Source organism: Lissotriton vulgaris, chromosome 3_1 (genome assembly GCF_964263255.1).
Source record: "Lissotriton vulgaris chromosome 3_1, aLisVul1.2, whole genome shotgun sequence".
NCBI lineage: Eukaryota > Metazoa > Chordata > Amphibia > Caudata > Salamandridae > Lissotriton > Lissotriton vulgaris.
Genome location: NC_141689.1, coordinates 351230797 through 351253213, shown reverse-complemented (window position 1 = coordinate 351253213; position 22417 = coordinate 351230797). Strand labels below are relative to the sequence as shown.

At 47.2% G+C, this 22417-nt stretch overlaps 1 protein-coding gene across 2 annotated transcripts in view; it reads left to right on the top strand.

Moving 5' to 3' along the window:
* Positions 1 to 22417, top strand: part of RICTOR (RPTOR independent companion of MTOR complex 2) — a 1569237-nt gene that overhangs the window by 72559 nt on the left and 1474261 nt on the right. For both annotated transcript variants that reach the window (XM_086960557.1, XM_086960556.1), the window contains exon 3: positions 2807 to 2904. In XM_086960557.1, the coding sequence (XP_086816683.1) occupies positions 2807 to 2904 (98 nt within the window). The remainder of the gene's footprint in view (positions 1 to 2806; positions 2905 to 22417) is intronic.

Here is a 22417-nt window from a genome sequence, read left to right as displayed (position 1 = left end):
ATGCGGAGAAGGCATTCGATCGAGTGGACTGGCACTTTCTTCACGATGTCCTGCATCAAATTGGCCTGGCCATAATCTCTAGACTGAAGGCCTCTTATGCTCGACCGTGCACGCGTATCCGTGTCAATTGCCACATTACTTCCCCTATTTCCATAGGCAAGGCTGCATGCTCTCACCGCTCCTGTTTGCTCTAGTAGTGGAGCCTCTAGCAATTGCAATACGCCAATCGCTCACCATTTCAGGTATCCCCTTTGGAGGTTATGAGATCAAGATATCACTATTTGCTTATGATCTTATCTCTCTAACCGCTCCTCCCTCCTCGCCTTGGCCTCACTTCTCCACTCCTTTGAAGATGCCTATGGCTTTAGAATTATTTAACCAAATCCCTCTCTCCTGGTTGGGGCGAAACAATGCAATTAAAATGTCCCTCCTTCCAAAAGTGCTCTACTTATTTCAAACCTTTCCCACCCCAATCCCACAATTGGATATCCAAGCCCTCCAACGAGATCTAACCGCTTTCATATGGGGCAAGGGTCAACTTCGCTTTTCAAACAAACTTCTTATGCTACCCCGTGATCTTGGAGGACTGGCATTTCCTAACCTTCTTGAGTACTACTAGTTTTGCCATCTTTGTTCTATCTTGGAATGGGTTGTTCTGAAGAGCGAAAAGCATTGGTTCCACATGGAACGAGCCGTTTCATATAGACCTCTGTGAGACCTAGCGTGGCTCCGCAGAGCGGCCCGCCCCGTAGTGCATATACAGCTACTCCCACGAAAACTGTCATTGAAATATGGGACAAACTCGCAGTATCTCGGGGCGTGACCTCGTTCCCATCTCCCAACACCACAATAGCACGCAATCCCATCTCCCCCCTGCCTTGCAGCCACACACCTTCGGATCACACGGTCTAATCTCTCGCACATATATCGGGTCAGCTTCAGCTCCTCACGTATCAAAGACAATGGAACATAGATGCTGGGGAGGAGGTCTCCAAAAAGTTGTGAAGGGCTCTGGCGTGATATCCCCTAAATCTATCAAAGCATTTCCCAACGTGAATCGGCCTACAAATTGATGACGCAGTGGTACTTTACTCCTGCTCGCCTTCAGCGGATGGTGCCAAGACTCTTCTCAACATGTTGGAGGTGTCAGGGCGGGATTTGTGACTTTATCAACATCTGGTGGACCTGTCCCAGCTTGATGCTCTTCTGGAAAGAAGTCCTCAGTCATATTAAGGGTACTGTGGGATTTCCCATGCCAAGCTCTCCTACGGTGACTCCATTAGGCATTAGACCCTCTCGGTTGGTAGCCAAGACCCATTCGGACGTACAATGTATAGCCCCATACTGGTACAAGCCCTTGCCTCCACCTATCTCAACATGGTTCCTTCGCCTATGGCATGCCGTTACTAACAGCCCGCTTTAACCCCCCCCTAACTCCCACCAATTAAGTTCACCCACACTTGGCAGCCGCTTATTCAAAATCTATCTCAGATAGAGAACTCTTGCTTTGCTCCCCCGCGGCTGCGAGCTCTGCATCTGTTTGAAGACCCTCTTCTGCCTTTCTCGAGAGGAGCGCACCAAAAATCTCCCCAGCCGTATGCCTCTGAGGGGGCCTCTTCTCCTTCCTAATGCGCTCTTACATATTCCCCTGCCTGCACTCCAAGCGCATATCCCTCCCCCCGCCCAACTCCACCCCTGTACTCGGTTTCCTCCTCCCCAACCCCAGATACCTGGTTTGTCTGATTGTTCTTTAACTTTGATAGGAAAGTCTCGCTACTGTTCGTGCAAATTCAACTTGCCACACTGGTCTATAGACGAACTCTCTGAAAATTACACTCAATGGCTTTCCCTAACCAAGGCCCCTATACATCTTGCCTTTCACATACTGTATACCTTTCCCAGTACGGTACCTAACAGATCCCTATTCCGTTTCATACTCCCACCCGCCTGGCCATTGCTGTAAAATGTCAATCTTGCAAGATCCTACCAGAGTATTATGCTAATTGTGATGACTATGTTCTTTGACAAATTTCTTTTCAATAAACAGATTTGAAATAAGAAAAAAAGTAAAAACATTTTTCTACATTTGAATCTACTATCTGTTAATGCAGAGAGGGATGTAGCAGAGAACATATGCACTTCCCGTCCTCAGGATAGTGGTAGCTGAAAATGTAGAACATGACAGGTGCTTCTATTTTGTTAACTGATGAAGAGTAGCTCTCATTCCAAAGAAAGTGGATATTAATTTGCATAAGTGAGATTCATTTTGCTATTATATTGATGGCTACCTCATCAAGCTTGTACGCACATTAATGGCAGATTCTTTGGAGCACAATTGGGAATACATATCATAAATTTCACTTTTCCGATTCACAAAAGGTAAAATATCTGTTTGATCGAATCCTTACCATTTAAACTATTTTTGCAGTTTGAGTTATTCTAAGTGATGGTTACTGTAGCATTGTTTTTGAACGTATGTTATGCCCTCGAGGACAATTTTTCTTAAATTTTCCTTTATCCTCCTCTACTTTCCACAGTATCATTAATGAGTGCAAGCTCGGAGAGTAGGGGATCTATATGGTTCAGGCACTTCCTTGCCCTGCATCATCTGAGAAGCCGAATACGGCCTCTGGTTATGTTTTTGTGAATTCTTTTCACAAGTCTCATGTAGTGCAGCTCATGAAGTAGGTCTACCTCACCTGTACTTGGGGCTGGGCCTAGGAAGGGCCAAAGGAGTTACACTATAAACCTTTGGCGTTGTGTGCCTTGTTATGAAGCTTAATTAACAGTTGCTCTTTATTTGCAGAGGCCGGTGACAATTTAAGGGAGATTCTCCAGAATGTTGCCAAATTGCAAGGTGTTTCCAATATGAGGAAGCTTGGCCATCTGAACAACTTTATTAAGGTAAGAATATATTATTTCGACCATTGACTGTTAGCAATCAATTTGATGACTGCCAGAAGAGGAGTAAACAAAGGGCCTTTCAGCTGTTTTGATATACTGCAGAATGCATGCAGTAAAGCAGTTCCCTTCTTTTCAATTATTTCAAAATACCTGGTGAATGAAAACCTTTGATGCAGGTGTATCCCCAGATATTTGTAGTTATCAACTACTTACAACTTAATGTCGTCAATTGTGAATTTCGGCTTTTTGGGGCGACAGTGTGTTATGGTCAGGACCTTTTTTGTTTTTTTAAATATTTATTTCCATCAGGCTCACTTTGGAGGAATCGGCTAGCTCATGGATTAGACGTTGCAGTCCTATTCTGGTCTGACTAAGAAGAACAACATAATTTGCATAAGATAGGTGTATTAAAGGCAATGTGCCTATCCGTGGCGGGTGAGCGTTGACCCCGTCTAGCCTTGGTGTCAAATCGGCCATGAATAGATTAAACAGGTGCGGGGCCAGGACACAGCCTTGCTGTAACCCTTCGTTGGTATGAATCTTCCTTGTGAGCCTTTGGCCATTGCCGATCTTAACCTGCATCCAGGTATTAGTGTAAAGGTCCATGATTGGATTTAAAATCGAATCCGGTAAGCCCTGTAGTTTTAATTTAACCCATAGTGTGCCGGCTGACACGGTCAAAGGCCACCTTGAAGTCCATGAAACATAGCTGAAGTGCCTGTCGCTGTCGTAGACTTTTCTCTGCAATTAATCCTATTGCTAATACGTTTGCAATTGTGCCTTTGCCACTCCGAAATCCTGACTGGTTTGTGGGGATTTTTTTATTCACATCGGACCAATTTACTAGGTCGGTTAGAATCAGCGATGCATAATATTTTGCCTCCGCATCTATCAGCGCGATCAGGCGATTATTGGCTGGATCTCTACGATCCCCGCCCTTGTATATCGGATTAATAATCGAGCCTCTCAAGCTTTCCGGAATGCGACTGGTGATGCTGAAACAGACTACTGAGCTTGCATGCTCAGTAGTGAGGGTCTTGCTTGTAAATTGCCTGTGGGACACCATTCGGTCCTGGTGCACTATCAAGCCGTCTTTTCCTTATAGTTTGCAAGATTTCTACTTAAGAGTGGTCAAGAGTAGGTTGAAGAAAATCTTCATATTTCTTTTCATGCCAGGTAGTTGCAGCTGGTGGTAGCTGTTCCAAGTTGTTTGTAGAATATGCGGCATTTAGATGCTGTGGATGTTCATATTTCCTTTCATGCACAGAGGCTGATGGCAGCTGTTCCAAGTTGTTTATGGAAAATGTGAAGATTAGATGCTGGACCCATGCGTTCTCCGGAACACAGGTCGTGCTTATGATGTTTGAGGTTCTGTTTATTGAGTTCATCTGAGCCCAGAATGCTCTGGGGTAAGATTTTTTTGCATTATGAACTATTTTCGTCCAGAAGTTGTTCACCTCGATTTTTTTGTCAATCCAAATTTGTTTCTTATATTGTTAAGAACTTAATTCCTCCCATACTTTTGACTCTGGGCTATGATTATGACCCTTCCTGAGTGTCTTTCTCAGGCGCCTTCCTAAGCTTTTGGATACCCGACTAAGATGGGTGTTATCTCCATTATTTGTCTTTTTGGTGGATGCTGCTGCATTGGGTAGCTTTGCCAAAAAGGTGGTCCATGTTTCTATAGTCATTTGGTTTTCTGACTCGAACGTTAATATTAAGGGGCAGATATATGTTAACTGGCGCATCCCCAGGGATGCGCCAATTAACATGCGCCACAGTGCGCCACAGCTCCGCCAGCCATGGTGCAAAAACAATTAAGCAAAAGGGGGTGGTGATGGACAGAGTTTCTGAATTAAGCTGAACACTCTCACCCAGTCAAGAGATCAGGGCTTGATCCAACACCGTTTTTTAGCTCACTGCACCATCCCAGCTCAGAACCTGGCTATGTGCAAATTAGTCTGTCCCTGGCCCAGTGAATCATGGGAACAGGGCAGACCAAACTACCAAGCCAATTCTTTCACTGGACGGAAACAAGCTTCCGGGGACCGGTTTCTGGCATTACAGCCGTCTTCGGCCCGGCTTGCTTGAATCCTGATGGTGCAATGAGCAAGGGTCTCACGTCTGAGTATACCCTTCCACGCTTATGGTGGACAAAACAATTAAGCAAAAGGGGGTGGTGATGGACAGAGTTTCTGAATTAAGCAGAATACTCTCACCCAGTCAAGAGATCAGGGCTTGATCCAACACCGTTTTTTAGCTCACTGCACCATCCCAGCTCAGAACCTGGCTATATGCAAATTAGTCTGTCCCTGGCCCAGTGCATCATGGGAACAGGGCAGACCAAACTACTAAGCCAATTCTTTCACTGGACGGAAACAAGCTTCCGGGACCGGTTGCTGGCATTACAGCCATCTTCGGCCCGGCTTGCTTGAATCCTGATCCTCTGTTATTGGGGCTTCTAGATGTTTAAATTGTGTTATTTTTAGTTCAATATGCTTGGTCGAATGATCATTGTTGGGTGAGCATTTAATTTGAAATCTCTTGATTACCCTAGAAGGGGGAGAAGTAACCATTGTATAGTCCAAGATCGAGCTTGAACAGGGACCAATATACGTGCAGTTGGCGGGTTTATCCTTTTTTGTTCTCCCGTTTAGTGCACGCATACCTAGCTGTTCGAGGTCCCTTATAAATTGCTGGCCCACTTTGTCATTGCGAGGTACAACCGGAAACAACTGCATTTCTACCGCCCAGATTTCATTTTCTGTAATTATGTTGTCTTCCTCTTCTTGGGGTTGTAATAAATTTGTGTTGAAATCTCCTGTAAGGATTATTTCCCAAGTTGGCTGTTCGAAGCGAAATTCCGCAATGACGTTGGTAACTTTTTTAAAAAGCTCTTTCTTTATCTTAGATTTTGGGTGTGCATAGATATTAATAAGTATGATGATGCTTACCCCAGAGGATGTGCCCATTTTCATTTGCATGGCTGAGGTTGTTGATGCCAGCTGTGAAGACTTGATTTTCAGTGCTGTAGAGATGTAAACAGCAGGCCCCCCCTTAGATCGTCCATATTGCTGAGTTTGTGTTGCATTTACATGATGGCCTATCCTACCAAGGACCTCAACTGGGGCTGTTAGCCAAGTTTCTTGGAGTACAATTATTTTGTGTCTATCCCAGGACTCTGTCTTTCCTTTATCTAGTAAGATTCCTTTTGCTCCAGCGATGTTCCAGGATAGAATATTTATGGAGGCAAGCTCTGTTTTGCCAGCTATAATATAATTTCATTCCTCCCTCCACCCTGAGGTGGGCATTCCAGAAGTTGTTCTTCGCTGTTGCTCTGTTTTTGTCTCATCTGACCTTTTGGTCCCTCGCAACACCGAGTGGACTATACATTTTTTTGTTAAGGTTTTTTCTTGGGAGACACTTAACATTAGTAATGGAGACGGATAACGAGGTATTGCCTCTTTAGTGAGCGAGATTCCCCAATCCTCGATTTTGATTCTTTCTTGTAGAATAGCTGTGCCTATTTCTTCATTCCTCTATGTTGCTAGAGTGCTTTCATTTCCTATGTTGTTTCCAGGATTAACAAATTCTATTGCTATTAAATTGACAGACGTTAAATGTTGTAGTGTTGGGATTTCTGTCATTAGATTTTTCCTCTGTTCAGATAATCTTGCCGTCCTTGTGACTGATAATTTGGGGTGAATAGAATCCTTCTTGTTATGTTCAATGTGTTCTCTTTTTTTTCATGCGAAAAGGTGATGTCTGCTTGTTTGTCTTGTTTCTCCTTAACTCCTCCTGGCCCTTGTTATTTATTTTGCTACGCTGCCTTTTTGTATAAATCAGACAATGGTCCTTCCTGGTGTTTTCTAGAGGCTCATCTACTTTACATTTGAAAGCCAAAAATGGAGAGAAATTAAATTAATGAGTACAAATGTTATATTATTCTGTGTTCTCACACTTCTCCTGATGGAAGTGGTACCTTGCTTTTGTGGCTTTGTGGGTAGCTGCAGATTTTGGGCACGGGCTAGGGCGCCACTGTTGGAAACATACTCAACCTTTACATTTTTGAAAGCTAGACATTCAGCGTGGTGTACACTGGTATTCAACCTTCAGTGCTTACCGTAATACCTTGCACGCCTCAAACTTTAGCTCCAAACACAAATTGTCCTCACATTTCTAGTTGCAGCCACACAAGTTGGGCACTATTTTTATCAGGAGAGGTGTTGAAACCTGGATTGCAGGATTTTTTTTGGATTTCTGCACGTTTCAGAAGTTTCCAACATAGAAATGTGAGGAAATTATGATTTGAAACAGGATTTGGGGTTTTCAGGGCATTGTGGATAACAAAACCTAGGGATTCACATAAGTCACAGCACCGTGAACTCCTCTGGGTGTTCAGTTTTCAGTAAAGTCAGGGATTTTAATGTTTGCTGCAGCCTATCCACTGCTCAAGTACAGACTCATACCAGTTGGTTTTGGCACTACCAGTAGTAGTAAGTTCAAAGAGTAAATACTAATAACCGTATCAGAATACGGAACCCATGACTTTTTAGTAGTGAGCATTAAAGCCACGTTAAAACACCACACACTTATTCACGCGCCTTTCATGTACGCCACACGAAACCATTCACACTGTCAGCTACCGGCCCGGCACAACACAAACCTCGCATTAACAAACCACCGCCATTCAAGGGCCCATCACAATCATAGTTCCACAGGACTGAAAAACCAATTGCACCACTATTCATCCAGTCATCATCTGACATACGTTGAAACACCTCCTGCACACCCCTAAACATATACTTGCAGTCAACAGGAACCCAGTTGTCAATGGTGGTTGTAACTTTCTTTTGGGTGGCACCCCTTTCCTGACAATCTGCCTATACAAGAACCCTATGAAACCAAGCTTATGCTAACCGTTGAATACCTTCATGTCTCTGCCTCAATCCGAGGCCTGCCTAATACTACACAGTTGCTTGGCGCACCTTTACCAATGTCCCTCTGTAGCAGGCTGCTTAGAATCAGGAAGACTTGTCTTTCAAAGGCTGCCAACACACTTACTGTGTTAAATCGAACTTCTTCCGGTGTGTGAAAGTCAGTGGGGGTGTCTGAGTATGCACTTGTGGCCCATTACTCCGAGACTATGAGCATATCTGTATGGAAACACTGGGATAAATATGCGGGAACAGATTATCTTAAGTTCTCTTTAGAGGACTTAAGAACACTTGCAGCTAGATTAGGGGTCTTAAGGTGTAGCGCAAAGGGTACTTTGTCAAATATCATGCTTGTCTCGTCACAGCATTGACTGTAATGCACTTGTTATACGAAGGACAGAACGTTTGCCATGCTATGACACAGGATTAACAGGCCATAAGCAATGACAATTTGCAAAGACTTCCCAAACTAGATGGAACAATTTAAAAGGCTACTTTCCTAGTCAAGTAGTGGCACATGGATGGTGTGTATCCATGCACAGCTGTTGAAACAAAAATGGCATCAGTCTGATAGCTGTACTTCAGTCAATTTCCAAAAACCGTCACTTTAGCGTGATAGAAAGGGTAGCAAGTTGGAACACCTACACCTGGCGGTAATGGGCACTGGGAACAGTAAAATGTAATCTACTCCCTCTTTCCTTTTTAATAGCAAACTTTGAATCTACAATATGATAACAGATGAAGCAGAAGCTACTGCTTCAATCAATCAATCAATCAATCATCGCATTTGTGAAGCGCACTACATACCCGTGAGGGTCTCAAGGCGCTTGGGGGGCGGGAGGGGGTTGGGAGTGATGCTACTGCTCCAAGAGCCAGGTCTAGAAGAGTTTTCTGAAGGTCATCAGGTCTTGGGCCTGCCGTAGATGGATGGGGAGGGTGTTTTAGGGCTTGGCGGCGAGATGGGAGAAGGATCTGCTGCCGGAGGTCGCTCTTCGGATGCGGGGGGCTGTGGCGAGGGTGAGGTCGGCGGAGTGGAGCTGGCTAGTGGGGGTGTAGAAGCGGAGTCATCTGTTGAGGTATTGCGAAGGTGGGATGTCGTTGGTGTTGTAGTGGGGTTGGCGAGTTCCTTCACGATGTTGAAGATCTCTTTGCTGTTGTGTGCGTTGTTGTCTAGGTGGTCTTTGAAGGAGGCCCTTTTGGCGGATCTGATGAGGTGATGGTGTCTGCAGATGGCGTTCTTGTGGGCTGCGTAGCTACCCGGTGTTCATTCACGGTGTCAGTTCTTCTCTAGCTTTCTGCAGGATTGCTTGGAGGCCTTGAGTTCTTCAGTAAACCAGCTGGCTTTCTTGCTGGTGTGGCTGTTGGAGGGTTTCTTGAGCGGGGCGAGGGTGTTGGCCCACTCGTCAATCCACTGTCTGAGGTTGCGGGCTGCTTCGTCGGGGTCGGTGGGTGGGCTCCGGGCGAGGGTGGTGTTTAGCTGGACCTCCGTGACTTTGCTCAAGCAGGGGCGCAGCATCTGTTGGGTGCGGTGATGCATGGTGGCTTTCCGGAAGCAGAAGTAGATGCCCGTCCAGTGGAGTTCAGTGGTGTGGCTGAAGGTGACATGGGAGCTTGCGGAGAAGATGGGGTCAAGCTTGTAGCCGGCGGGGTTGGTTGGTGTTGTGAAGAGCTCGAGGTTGGCGATCAGGGTGGTGGAGTTGGTGTTGTTGTTCTCGAGGTGGAAGTTCAGGTCCCAGAGGAGGATGTAGTCCATGAAGGCGAGGGTGTGTGTGCTGACTAAGTCGGCGATGGAGTCGCTGAACTGTGGTCGGCGTCCGGGGTGTCTGTAGACGAGGGTTCTTCAGAGGGTTGTGTTGAGGTTGGTGTGGATCTGGAAGTGTAGGTGTTTGGCGGTGCTGAGGGTGTCGTTGTTGTTGGTTGAGACTCTGAGAGTGTTCCTGTGGACGATGGCGATTCCTCCTCCTACTCCGTTGGGGCATTCCTGCAGGTGATCTTGTAGCCTTCCGGGATGGCTATGGTGATGTCTGGTGCCGAGGAGAGGTTCAGCTGGGTCTCCGTCAGGAAGGCGACTTCTGGGGAGGTTGAGTCGAGAAGGTCCCAGATTTTAACGGCGTGTTTGCGTGCGGAGCGGGTGTTGAGAAGGTTGCACCTGAGGTGGTTGGGTTCTTTCCTAGTCGGTGGGTTGGCGGGTCGGATGCTGGTGAAGCTGCAGTTCCGGCAGGAAAAGGGTCCTTAGGTGCGCTTTGCGGTGGCCATGCAGCAGGTGCGATATCGTCCAGCGTGGAGTGCGTGGACGGTGCTGGATTCGTAGCGGAGACGGTTGTGGTGGAGTTCGCTGGGGCCAGGTGCTCTGGCGCTGGGCGCGGACCGGCGCAGATGGGCTTGCCAGAGGAGCGCCAGCGACGAGCCCGCTGCGTGCGTCTGCTGTGAAGGGGAGGTGGGAGGGAGGAGCTGCTGGGAGGTGGGAGTGGATGAATGGACTCATCGGCGGGAAATCAAGGGTGAGGGCGGCGAGGGGTACAGAGGGCAAAAAAGGGCACCGGGCACGAATGGCACGAGGGGAAAAAGCAGCAATAAAGGAGGTCAAAGAAATCAGTGAAGACCAGCAGTGCAACTAGTAAGTGAAGCGAGCGAGGGGGGCGGGGCTGCAGGGGACGCAGTGGTGAGAAAATGGGGTAGAAACAGCGAGGGGTACAGAAGGCAAAGGGCTCAGGGCACAGAAGGCAAGGGGGAGAGAACAACGAAGCACAACAGTTCACAGGGGCAGTACAGTGAAGCAAGACAGGGCAGACCGGTGAGGGGTACAAAAGGCAAAGGGCAGAGAGCACAGAAGGCAACAGGGGAAGGGGGGTAAAAGCAACGATGTACAAAACTGTTCACAGGGGCAATACAGTGCAGTGAAGCAAAACAATTAGTGTAGGCAGTACAGTGCAAGAACCTACGTCCTCCTCGCGGTGGAGGCAGCTTCAGCAGTCACGGACACAGGGGCACCACAGGTGGTGCTGTTGCGGCTTGGGGAGCGGCCTGCCTGGAGCAGAGTCAAGTAACAGTAAGACTTTCAATTACGGCCTGCTGAAAGTCAGGGAAAGACATTGGGCTTCCACAACGTGTGCATTGTATGCCGTCAACTGGATCTGTTTTGTAGCCAATTTCCTTTGCAAGGTGACATTTTTACGATTTGCATTATATGATTGAAGTACCTGGTTATTTTTAGGTTTCGCTGGGGGACGGAGCCTTTAGGCTCCGCCTCCAGAGAAATCTGTAGTTTCTAGTATGGGTGACTTGAAGACGCCCCTCTGCTTCATTGGCTAGCTCCATAAATGGAGGCTAGCCATTGGAACAGAGAGGCGTCCGTCATGGCCGGAGGAGACTCGGGGGCGTTCCCGAGAATCTTTGGCTTTTGCCGACGTCACGCGACGTCAGCCGAAAGCCTGGAACGCCCCAGAGTCTGTTCCGGCATTGCCGGCACTTCTGCGTCTCTCCTCCCCCCTTTCCCGCCCCCTGGGTTTATTTTCGTCATTCGACCACGCCCCCCCTCGCCCACCCGGCATCTGGACCGTTTTGTGGCGGACTTGTGGGCCGATCGAGTGCCCACCTCGATTGATGGTTATCTTTAAAGAGCCGGTGCCCACCCGGCATTTGCCCGATAAAATCAGCCCCCGCCTGCCTGCCTAAGGAGAAGGGCCGCTGCGCTGCCCGCAGCGACCCGGAAGTGGTTGGCCGGAAGTGCCCGCCCCCGCAGCCCGGGGGTAAGAAAGAAGAAGCCTGGCGGCCGGTTTGCTGGGCTCCCGTGATGCGAGGGAGCCCTGCTGCATCTAGGAGAGCCCAGGAGGAGAGGAACCCCGCCCGCGGCCCCAAAGCGACCGCCGGAGGAGTGCTGCAGGGATTAAGGCTCCCGTGTGAGGAGGTTAGCCCCGTCCGCCAGAAGACAGCCGGTGAGTGCGGGTGCTTTCAAAGAGGGGGGGGGGGCTGTGCAGTGCGGCAGCGCGGCAGTGATAGTGTGTTCTCCTGCTAAGAGCTATCTAAGAATGACTTAGCATTAGAGGCCTTGCGGGCATTTGTTAGCCATTTAGGGAAATCTCTGTAATCAGAGAGATGTTTTTGCTAACTTGTCCCCGGCCATCCTCCAGTAACTGGCGTTAAATATGCGGCATTACCTCTAATACCCTGCTCGGGGGGTTCTTCAAAGCTCCGCGCGCCCGCCACTGATGTGCTGCAAAAGAACCAATCATTGGTGTAAAAGGCAGACCAGAGCTTTCCTCATATTTCCTCAAGGCCGCCGTTGTCTGCATATGACATCGATCAGTTGCTGCAGGCTCGTGGTTTCAAGCATTGATTAGCTATCCTCACACTGTCGGCCTAGGCCGGAGGTGTATATATCCGCTGGGACCTGATTTACCAAAGGCTGACTTTGTTTAATTCCGTTTTCTGGCCTATTCGCTATGCAGTGTTCTTCAATTAACTAGCTCAGCGAGTAGAACTGCAGCCTCGACGCAGGTCCCGGGCACTTGCGTTTGTAGAAAGGAGTTGAGGAGCGGCAATTACCAGAACCTGAGGGAAATCTCGACGAAGAGAAGGGAAGTCATTAACGGGCTGCACGGGCCTGCGCTTTAAATGCAGCTTTCCTCTGGCATGTTTCGAGAAACAGTCATGGTGTCTAGAAAATTAACACTTTGTACAAACTCCTTCCACAGTAACACATGTACACTTTGATGTTTGTTTGACAACTGAGAGATGTTATCTCATTTTTTCTTTTTAAATACACGAAAAAAGCTGTTTTATCAGAAGAGCTCAGCTTCTTGAAAAGCCATCCTTCTCTAAGCAAAATTGTCCGATGGATGTCAACGTTTCCCGCCCCCCTCGTCTTCTCCCGTCCCCTTCCCGCCGTTCGTGTACTCTCCCGCCTCCCTCGTCCTCTCCCGCCCCCCTCCCGCCGTTCGTGTACTCTCCCGCCCCCCTCGTTCTCTCCCGCCCCCTCCCGCCGTTCGTGTACTCTCCCGCCCCTCTCCCACCCCCTCCCGGGTTCAACCACGGCATTAGGAACATCTCCGCCCCCTCCCGTGTTGCTGAGTAGCCTTACAATTACCAGGCAGGATAAGGGTAGCAAAGACCCAATGTCCGATATTCCGTGTCTAAGGGCCTGCTATAGAGATTGGAGGGACCGTAACAAACAGTGAGTCCCAGTTAAACTGCCACCGGGGCCGACAGGACCCCACTGGCATCCTGCAGCACTGCAGGCAGGGCCCAGGGTCCTCGAGGTTAGCATTGATCGGGTCTTGAGACTGCGGACAGCAGTGCGGCAGCGATAGTGTGTTCTCCTGCTAAGAGCTATCTAAGAATGACTTAGCATTAGAGGCCTTGCGGGCATTTGTTAGCCATTTAGGGAAATCTCTGTAATCAGAGAGATGTTTTTGCTAACTTGTCCCCGGCCATCCTCCAGTAACTGGCGTTAAATATGCGGCATTACCTCTAATACCCTGCTCGGGGGCTCTTCAAAGCTCCGCGCGCCCGCCACTGATGTGCTGCAAAAGAACCAATCATTGGTGTAAAAGGCAGACCAGAGCTTTCCTCATATTAAGGTGGCAAGGCCGCCGTTGTCTGCATATGACATCGATCAGTTGCTACAGGCTCGTGGTTTCAAGCATTGATTAGCTATCCTCACACTGTCGGCCTAGGCCGGAGGTGTATATATCCGCTGGGGCCTGATTTACCAAAGGCTGACTTTGTTTAATTCCGTTTTCTGGCCTATTCGCTATGCAGTGTTCTTCAATTAACTAGCTCAGCGAGTAGAACTGCAGCCTCGACGCAGGTCCCGGGCACTTGCGTTTGTAGAAAGGAGTTGAGGAGCGGCAATTACCAGAACCTGAGGGAAATCTCGACGAAGAGAAGGGAAGTCATTAACGGGCTGCACGGGCCTGCGCTTTAAATGCAGCTTTCCTCTGGCATGTTTCGAGAAACAGTCATGGTGTCTAGAAAATTAACACTTTGTACAAACTCCTTCCACAGTAACACATGTACACTTTGATGTTTGTTTGACAACTAAGAGATGTTATCTCATTTTTTCTTTTTAAATACACAAAAAAAGCTGTTTTATCAGAAGAGCTCAGCTTCTTGAAAAGCCATCCTTCTCTAAGCAAAATTGTCTGATGGATGTCAAAGTGAATGAAGCAATGAAATAACCAAAAATCTTGCAATTGTAGTATTTTATTACCTACACCAATCCTTTTATGTTTTCCTTTTAATTTGGTGGTTGTGCTTCCTTTTTAGGTTTCGCTGGGGGACAGGGCTGGAACCGTCACAGCCTCACATCAGAGCAGTGATTGGCGCACTAAGAAGGAAAGGGTGGGCATTTCCTGTTAGTCAAAGCCCTGCCAAAGAAGTGCAGGCTGCCTCGAGCCTTACCCATAGGTGCTTCAAAAGAATAGGAAGTGTCAGAGATCGAGCTCCACCCCTTTTATAATGAACTGTAAAAATGTACATAAACTTCAAAACAGCACGGTACAGCCCCATACTGTCTGCAAACCACTGTTACCCAAGTAACCGATGACCCCCTGGCCTCTGAACTTCAATTACGAAGTGTGTGTGTGGCTCTGGGTGTGTGTGGCTCTGGGTGGGTGGGTGTGTGTGTGTGTGTGTGTGTGTGGGTGTGTGTGTGGCTCTGAATGTGTGGGGGGGGGGGTGTGGCTCTGGGTGGTTGCGTTTGTTTGGCTCTGGGTGTGTGGCTCTAAATGTGTGTGTGGCTCGGTGTGTGTATGACTGGGTGTGTGGGTGTGCGTGTAGCTCTGGGTGTGTGTATAGCTCTGGGTGTGTGGCTCTGGGTGTGTGTGTGGCTCTGGATGTGTGTGTTAGTGTGGCTCTGGGTGTGTGTGTGTGGCTATGGGTGTGTGTGTTTGTGGCTCTGTGTGTGTGTGTGTGTGGTAGTAATTGCTGTCTGATGAGCTCGTCCGTAGGGTACAATAGGTCTCACATTTGCAAGAGATTAAGCCAATGGCAATGTAAATGACAATGCCATTTATTTATCTGTTTTCAAAACCAACACATAAATACAACATTTGTCATTTACAATGCCAATAGCTCTAACTTTTTCCAAAGGCGAAACCATTGCATTGTAAATGCTTGTTTATCCATTCTGCCCATTTACTTGTAATCAAATGAATCAAGTAAACAGTTGAGTTTGTGAACTGCCAGCTGACCCTAAACTGTGATCAGAGAAGTGCTCTCAGCATGGATTGCTGCGAGTACATATATTTGCATAAAAGAGAATTTAACTGCACGCATTTATTGGAGTGCAACACATCGCTCTTGGCTTTTTGGAACATCTTGCAAACAAGCTTCTGAGGAAATCCGTTGCAGTACCTTTAAATTGTACTGCAATCTACTGTGCTAGCGTTGTACAGCTTGCTGTACGTCTGGACTCCTGTCTAGAAGTTGTCCACGTAAAGGTCAAAACCTTTTTGAAGGAGTGATTTGACAAACTCCCATACAATCTTCTCACTGGTTCCTAGCGTGGAAGGACAACCCAGGATTTATAGTAGAGTCTTTCTCAGTATATATGCTCAGGCTGTATACATAGCCATTAGAGCTGTTGTTCATCATGTATATTTTGATACCATAATAAGCTCTTTTCATTTGTTGTCATACTTCTTCGTCCAGAACCATTAATACTTAGCTACACTTAACAAACTCAGTTTTTAGGTCGAGCAGACCTAAAAAGCATGCGAATCATGCTTTGTGTCTGCGATGACATCATTTGCTGGCGTGTCTGGGGGAATGTGAGACAGCGATCGCCCACGCGCCATGCACAACCCCTGCCTCACATTCTCTCTCAATCACACACAGTCACGCATGCGCACACACATTCCCTCGCGCACACACGCACACGCGCAAACACTCCCCCCCCCCTCCCCCCAGGCATACACACAGGCAGGCACGGAGTCCCCTACGGGGGACTCTAACTTCACATCAGCCCTGGGCCCCACTCACCGGCTGCTCTCTTCCGGCGGGGCTCCTCTCGCGCTCTGCTCCTCACGGCGCGTCTCCTCTTCTGGATCGGGGCTCCCTCAGGTCAGAGGAGCCCCGCAACAGGCGCCACACTCCTTCTCCCCGGGCCCCCTCCTGGGGACCCGGGCTACCCAGGACCGGCAGGCCGCCTTCTCACAGACCTCAGGAGGCGGGACTTCCGGTCGGCCGCGAGCGGATTGGCCTTCCGGCCAAGAGCTTCTGGGTCGCCACGGGCAGCGCGGCGGCCCGTTTTGAGACAGGCAGGCGGCAAGGCAATCCAAATATCGGCGTGGGCAGCCGAAGTAGAAATAAAACGGCACATAAGCGAGGTGGGCACTCGCAGACTAAATAACAATTTAGTGGGGCAAATCCACGCCGGGTGGGCACCAGCTCCCAACAATAAATACGATTTTTTCTTTTTTTGTCGTCCGTCTCTGAGTGTACGTTTTCTATTACCTCACCTCACAGCCTCTCGTCAATATCCGCCGTAAACTCCGCTTTGCACGTGCTGCTGCCACACCCTTTCCTGCTCACGTCGGCTTCTCACAGACCCGACCGTGGAAGCCTACTGCTTAATGGCGACGAGACCGTACGGTGGGAAAACAACTCTTGACCGGTGTTGAGTTCTGCCCGCCTCAAAGATGTAAGTACAAGTAGGGAGAGTGGAAGACTTCAAAGCCGCTTCGCTGCCCTAGCGCAAACCAAAGCGCTTCGGAAAGTTCCAGAGATTGCGGACGTAACCGTTCACTCCTTACTTAAGAGTACTTAACTTAACCAAAGTCTTCTTTTTCTAAATAAAAATGAAAATTGCATAACTTGTCGACTTCTTTTGAGCGTCTTTAGTTACTGAAGTAGTTTGCGATCCCGGTGAAAGTATTTTAACTGCTTCTCAGTTTCTTAAACAAAGTCTGGATTGTTTGAAGCGGTTGGCGTGTGTGGTGTAACTGTAATGCCAAGCTTACAATAGCCGTCTGATCACTCCGCTATGCCTGTGGTCTTGCACTCAATCCTTACTGGCACTTTGTTGACTTTCTCGGGCCATCTTTATAGCTGGAATTCTGTATCGATTGACAGTCACGCTGTCCTGACTGAGAGTTGACACTCCACCCGACCGCTTTTCTTCTCCAACTCGGGATAGCAGTGGCGTTGCCCGCTTTGTCTTTTAACCAAAGGTAGTGCCTGAACGTCCAACAAGAGTATAGAGCATTACAGTTTCAATGTTGTTAATTTTATTAGAAGAAAATTGAGTGATTTTGCCAAATTACGTTTCATATAGCTCAGGATAAAACCTTTTTATAATGCTTTGTTGCCTTTTGCAAAGAATCCTATTTGTAGCCATTGCTTATTATCGCACTATAATGCCTGATAATGATGCCAACGTTTCAACTCGTGGTCTACATCAATCTTTTGTGAATGAGAGGTTGCAATGTAATTTCACTCTTCAAGCTGATAATCAGTAGTCAAGTTACACTCCGAAGAATGCCCCTGTTCAGTGGATCTTGTAACCGTGCAATTCTTTTTTTGCACTACTGTGGCTGGGATACATTTGAAATCGCATGCATTTAACATTTGCTTAGAGTATTACAACACACAATTAACTTTTACATGTCGATTGGTTTCAATAATGTCCAAATGTAAAAGTATGTTTTGTGTACCAGCGTTAGCCACATGTTGTGCCACGAACCAAAGCATCCAATATCTATATCCATGGCAAGAATTGCAATCTAAATTGATTTTGCTTCTGTCTCTAAGGAAACCCTCTTTATTTTCTTTCAGTGATAAAGATTATTAGCCATGAATTCAAAGAACGGTTCTTCGTACCTTGAAATAAAGGCATTTGCCTTTAAAGCCCTGATTGTACATTTGTGGAACCTTTTCTGCAGGGGCCATTATTACGGTGCTAAGTGGTGTGTTCTGAAGCTTATCTTATAGATGTGACCAGATACGAGCCTCCTTTTCGATCACTTTATGAAACTTGTATTTGTAACTAAAATGTAATCTGAGCCTTTATAGAGGGGTTTACGAAAAAAGAAAATCGTGCTAGTTCGTTAGTTTAACTTGGGCCTGATTGATCATGAGTGTAAATATAGGGGTGGTTATGTTACCTGGCCGCACAAGTTATTTTTGTGAATGGCTTAATACTCTACATAAACTTTCACTTTATGAAGTAAAATTGCCTTGCTCCATTTGAATTAATGATAATGTTATTACGTGGAAGGAGTAGTATTTTTTGAATTTGGATTGTGAAAAAGGATTTTTGCCTCGGAAACAAGATCAGTAGTAATATTCTCGTTTGTCGACGATTCACTACACCCCCGCCCTTTCTCACTTGTCTCTCGCTTTCCTTTATTTCTCACACTTGTGTGACCCCTCTTGCACTCTCGGGCCCTGCAGTTCACTTCCCTCCCCGCCTGTGTTTCCCATAACTTCTCACAAGCAATGCTATTCAAACCTTATCCTCTCTGGACTCTCTCCTCCGTTTCTCACGCTCCCTTCGCCACTATCCCATGGATCTGACGCCCCCACACTTCTCCCCTTCAACACCCTCCTGCTCACACACACCTATGCAGTTTCAACTTTGCACCCGCAAGACATCTCATCCCCGGATGTCCCCAGAACACCCTGCTACCATAGCCCTTCTTTTTGTTTATCCTCTTCTTTAGGGGTTCACACTTCGCTCACCTGCTTTTCAACCTCCCCTCTACTCCCCCTCTCATTCTCTTCCTATCTCCAGTCTTTCTGCCCCCACCCTCCAACTCCACCCTTCTCACTCCATCGCCCTCACTCCATCGCCCTATCTCCCTCACTCTATCGGTCTATCTATCTATCTATCTATCTATCTATCTATCTATCTATCTATCTATCTATCTATCTATCTATCTATCTATCTATCTATCTCCCTCACTCTATTTGTCTATCTATCCTATCTATCTATCTATCTATCTATCTATCTATCTATCTATCAGCCTCACTCTATCTTTCGCCCTCTATTTATCTATCGCACCACCACAGCATCACTCAGGGGCACCACAACATCACTATGCGCTACCACAGCATCACTGAACGTCACAGCATCACTCGTCGCCACCACAACATCTCTCCGCGCCACCACAGCATCAATCAGTGCAACCATTCAACAACAACTGGTTCAAATATGTTCTCTCAATTTTTCAAGCTTTATTACAAATGTAACAAAAATATGTTAATATTTCACTTCTGTTCTTGAATTTTCGTCTCAATAAAATACACTGAACATAATCTTCACAAAAGGTATTTACAAAAGTTTAAGCTATTGCCATTATAAATTACAATAACTTTTATTTAAGTATTAATTATTTAAAAAAATTAAAAGCCATTATTTGTAAAATCAATACATCTAAGTCACGTAAATACAAAACATGTTGCATTACAAAAGCTATAAGTGTCACATTTGCAAAAGTTAAAAGTATTGGCATTGTAAATGACTAAGCTATTAATTTCGCTATTTCCAAAACCAACACATAAATATAAAATGTGACATTTACAAGACCAATAGCTCAAACTTTCCAAATGCGAGACCTATTGCATTGCAAATGCTTGTTAATTCTACTATTGAGTATGTAGAACATCAGAGGCATCATCGGACAGGCTTCTACCATTTTGTTCCAATACAGCAAGATTGTATTTTTCCTTAGGTCGAGTACCTCCTCCCTACGCAGCGCTTTCAGCTCCGGCCCACCTGATCAGTTCGCTATGCCACATGCGTAATGTAGAAGCTCTGGCTGACTTCCAGCACATGATATGCCCCTTTTTAGCTCTCGCCTGGCGATGCAGCGCGAAATCGCTGTCGCCAGCGAGATCTATTGTTACCGACTTGCCTCTCAAGTTGGTACAGACCGGGCCACACGCAGGGCTTTTGCGATTGTGGTCTGTGGACGTTCACGTACAGCCACGCGCACATCTCTTGTCCCGCTTCCCACAGGCAAGCCAGCATGCAGTTTCACTGTCTGTTTCACTTTCGCACGTACAGCCCCTGTGATTACACCACTCAGGGCCACCCAGGCACTACATGCACCCAGGCGCTGCGTGCACCCAGGCGCTACATGCCAACACAAACCCACAAACCGAAGCATTTTCATTTCACGTCGATAGCACTGATCATTGTCCACACTTCGCTTTAACTTCACATTCTTCCATACAGATATACCCCTCGACTACCACACCCCGAGACTTACCATTTCTTGTTGCACTCCAACATCCGCTCCTAGTAGGTGGCCACAAACTGGAACTTGGAGGCCCGCTTGCCCACGCGCTGCAGTCACTTCCACACCAAAGTCATTTTTTTAATCTGGTCTGCAGGACACTCCTACTTCTCACGGGCGGGATCTAGAACGTAAGCAGGGAGCTGCTGGCTTTATATTGTCTGCGGCCTGTACATTCTGGAGACACGTCACCTCCTGCCCGCCTCTGCACCTCCCTCCTGGAAGCTGCGGTTCCCAGTCCTGTTCCCACCCCCTCCTGGTTTTGCTATTGCGGGGAGCCCCTCATGCGCACGGTCTCAGGCCGACCTCCGCGGCTCCCTCCTTGGGAGCTCCTACTCCTCCACCTTTATTTCTGTTCCGCGCTGCCTCTCTGAGCTGATAGGAGTTTGGTGAGTGTGACGTGTTGCCTCTCGGAGCCAATAGGAGTTTGGTGAGTGTGACGGGCTGCCTCTCGGAGCCAATAGGAGTTTGGTGAGTGTGACGTGCTGCCTGTCGGAGCCGATACGAGTTTGGTGAGTGTGACGTGCTGCTTCTCGGAGCCGATAAGAGTTTGGTGAGTATGACGTGCTGCCTTTTGGAGCCGATAGGAGTTTGGTGAGTGTGACGTGCTGCCTGTCGGAGCTGATACGAGTTTGGTGAGTGTGACCTGCTGCTTCTTGGAGCCGATAAGAGTTTGGTGAGTATGACGTGCTGCCTTTTGGAGCCGATAGGAGTTTGGTGAGTGTGAAGTGCTGCTTCTCGGAGCCGATAGGATTTTGGTGAGTGTGACGTGCTGCCTCTCGGAGCCGATAGGAGTTTGGTGAGTGTGACGTTTGGCTGTCACCTGTCAGAGGTGCTGCCCATGCAAACATGGGGGGATAGGGGTGTGACAATAGCTGTCTGTTGGCCCATGTTCTAAGGTGACTGTTTATACAGTTCGCATTTTTCGGTTGGACTAAAAGTCCCAGTATGCTACTTTTTAGGCGGTTAAGCAGGCTAGAGTGAGATCTACTCGCCTGCAAGGCTTGCAGATGGCTCCAGAACTGGGCTTTAATTTTCTGGTATTTCAAGTATGTTACTTCAATTGGCTTAGTTTAAGTGAACCAAGAATGCATCTCCAGGCTTCTAGAATGCCCTAGGTTGTTAAATAATGACTTTGGTTGTTTGTAAACCGTGTCCTCGTGACAGACTGGTCGGTGTAGAGACCCTACACTTACTGTGGTAAGAAGAAAAATTGCAGCTTCGGATGTTCCGTATGGACCCAGTCGAATTTGTTGGTTAATTTATTGTTACATCTGAAGTACACATGACTGTAGGGCTTTTTATTTGCATTTCACTATTATCAATGTGCCTCGAACTTTACTGTCACTCTTATTTGTTTTCTTTATATTGTATGGCTCCTCTTGTTTTAGCCTGTATATCTTGTGTTTGTTCTTTCCATGAAGCATACCCTTTTTACCATCTCGTTAATTGACTGGCTTCTTTGCGTCCTCTACTCACTTTTAAGGAGCTACTTTTTTCTTAAGCACCCCATTGTAGTACATGTGTTTACCAGTTGTCTTCCTTATGTGCTTTTCTCTCCTCAATTCGCTCTCTCTTGTCCAAGTGTTTCTCTCCTCCTACCCGCACTCTTTTTCTTTCGCTCGGGTGATTCCATCCTTTTGTTTTCCACATTCCCCACTTTGTTGCTTCTCCCTCCACCCCTGCCAACTGGGTTACTTCACCCGCCCCTGCTCCCAACTCATTATTATTTTTTTAGCACCTTTGAGCTATAGTTTGAAAGAGCACCACACGTGTTCCAGCCCTGCCACGTAGGGCACTGAGTTTGCCATCAGTAGTGTGCCCCAGTCTGAGAAGTGATTCTTGTTTTTATAGTCCCCCTCCCCTTGCTGCCTCCCTCACCTACTCTTAAAAAAGCTTTTGCACGTTATTTTATTTTTTTATTTACCTATCCAACTTGGAGCGCTAAATAAGACAGAAGGTGCCGCCATAATTTATAGGACCATGTTTGTGTGGTGCGCATGCCTACAAAACAACATTGCAGTTGCATCATAGGCTATTTTGTGTTCTTTTTTTTGCCATGCTGCACAGCATGGCCAAAACCATTGACAATACAAGAAGTCCCAGAGTCCAGATCTAGTGGCTTGGCCGCCAATGTTTTTTTCATCTCGTTATAGAAGCGGTCTTCAATCTGTGGTTGTCAAAAGTTGATGATGAGGAGTACCAGTTTCTAGAAACTTTTGTCGGAAGAGGGTCCTTACACCTAAAAAGGTTTTACAAGGGGGTCTAGGCATCAAAAAGTTTGAAGACCTCTGCGTTATAGAGACATAGCCATTTCATTAGCGCAGTACATTT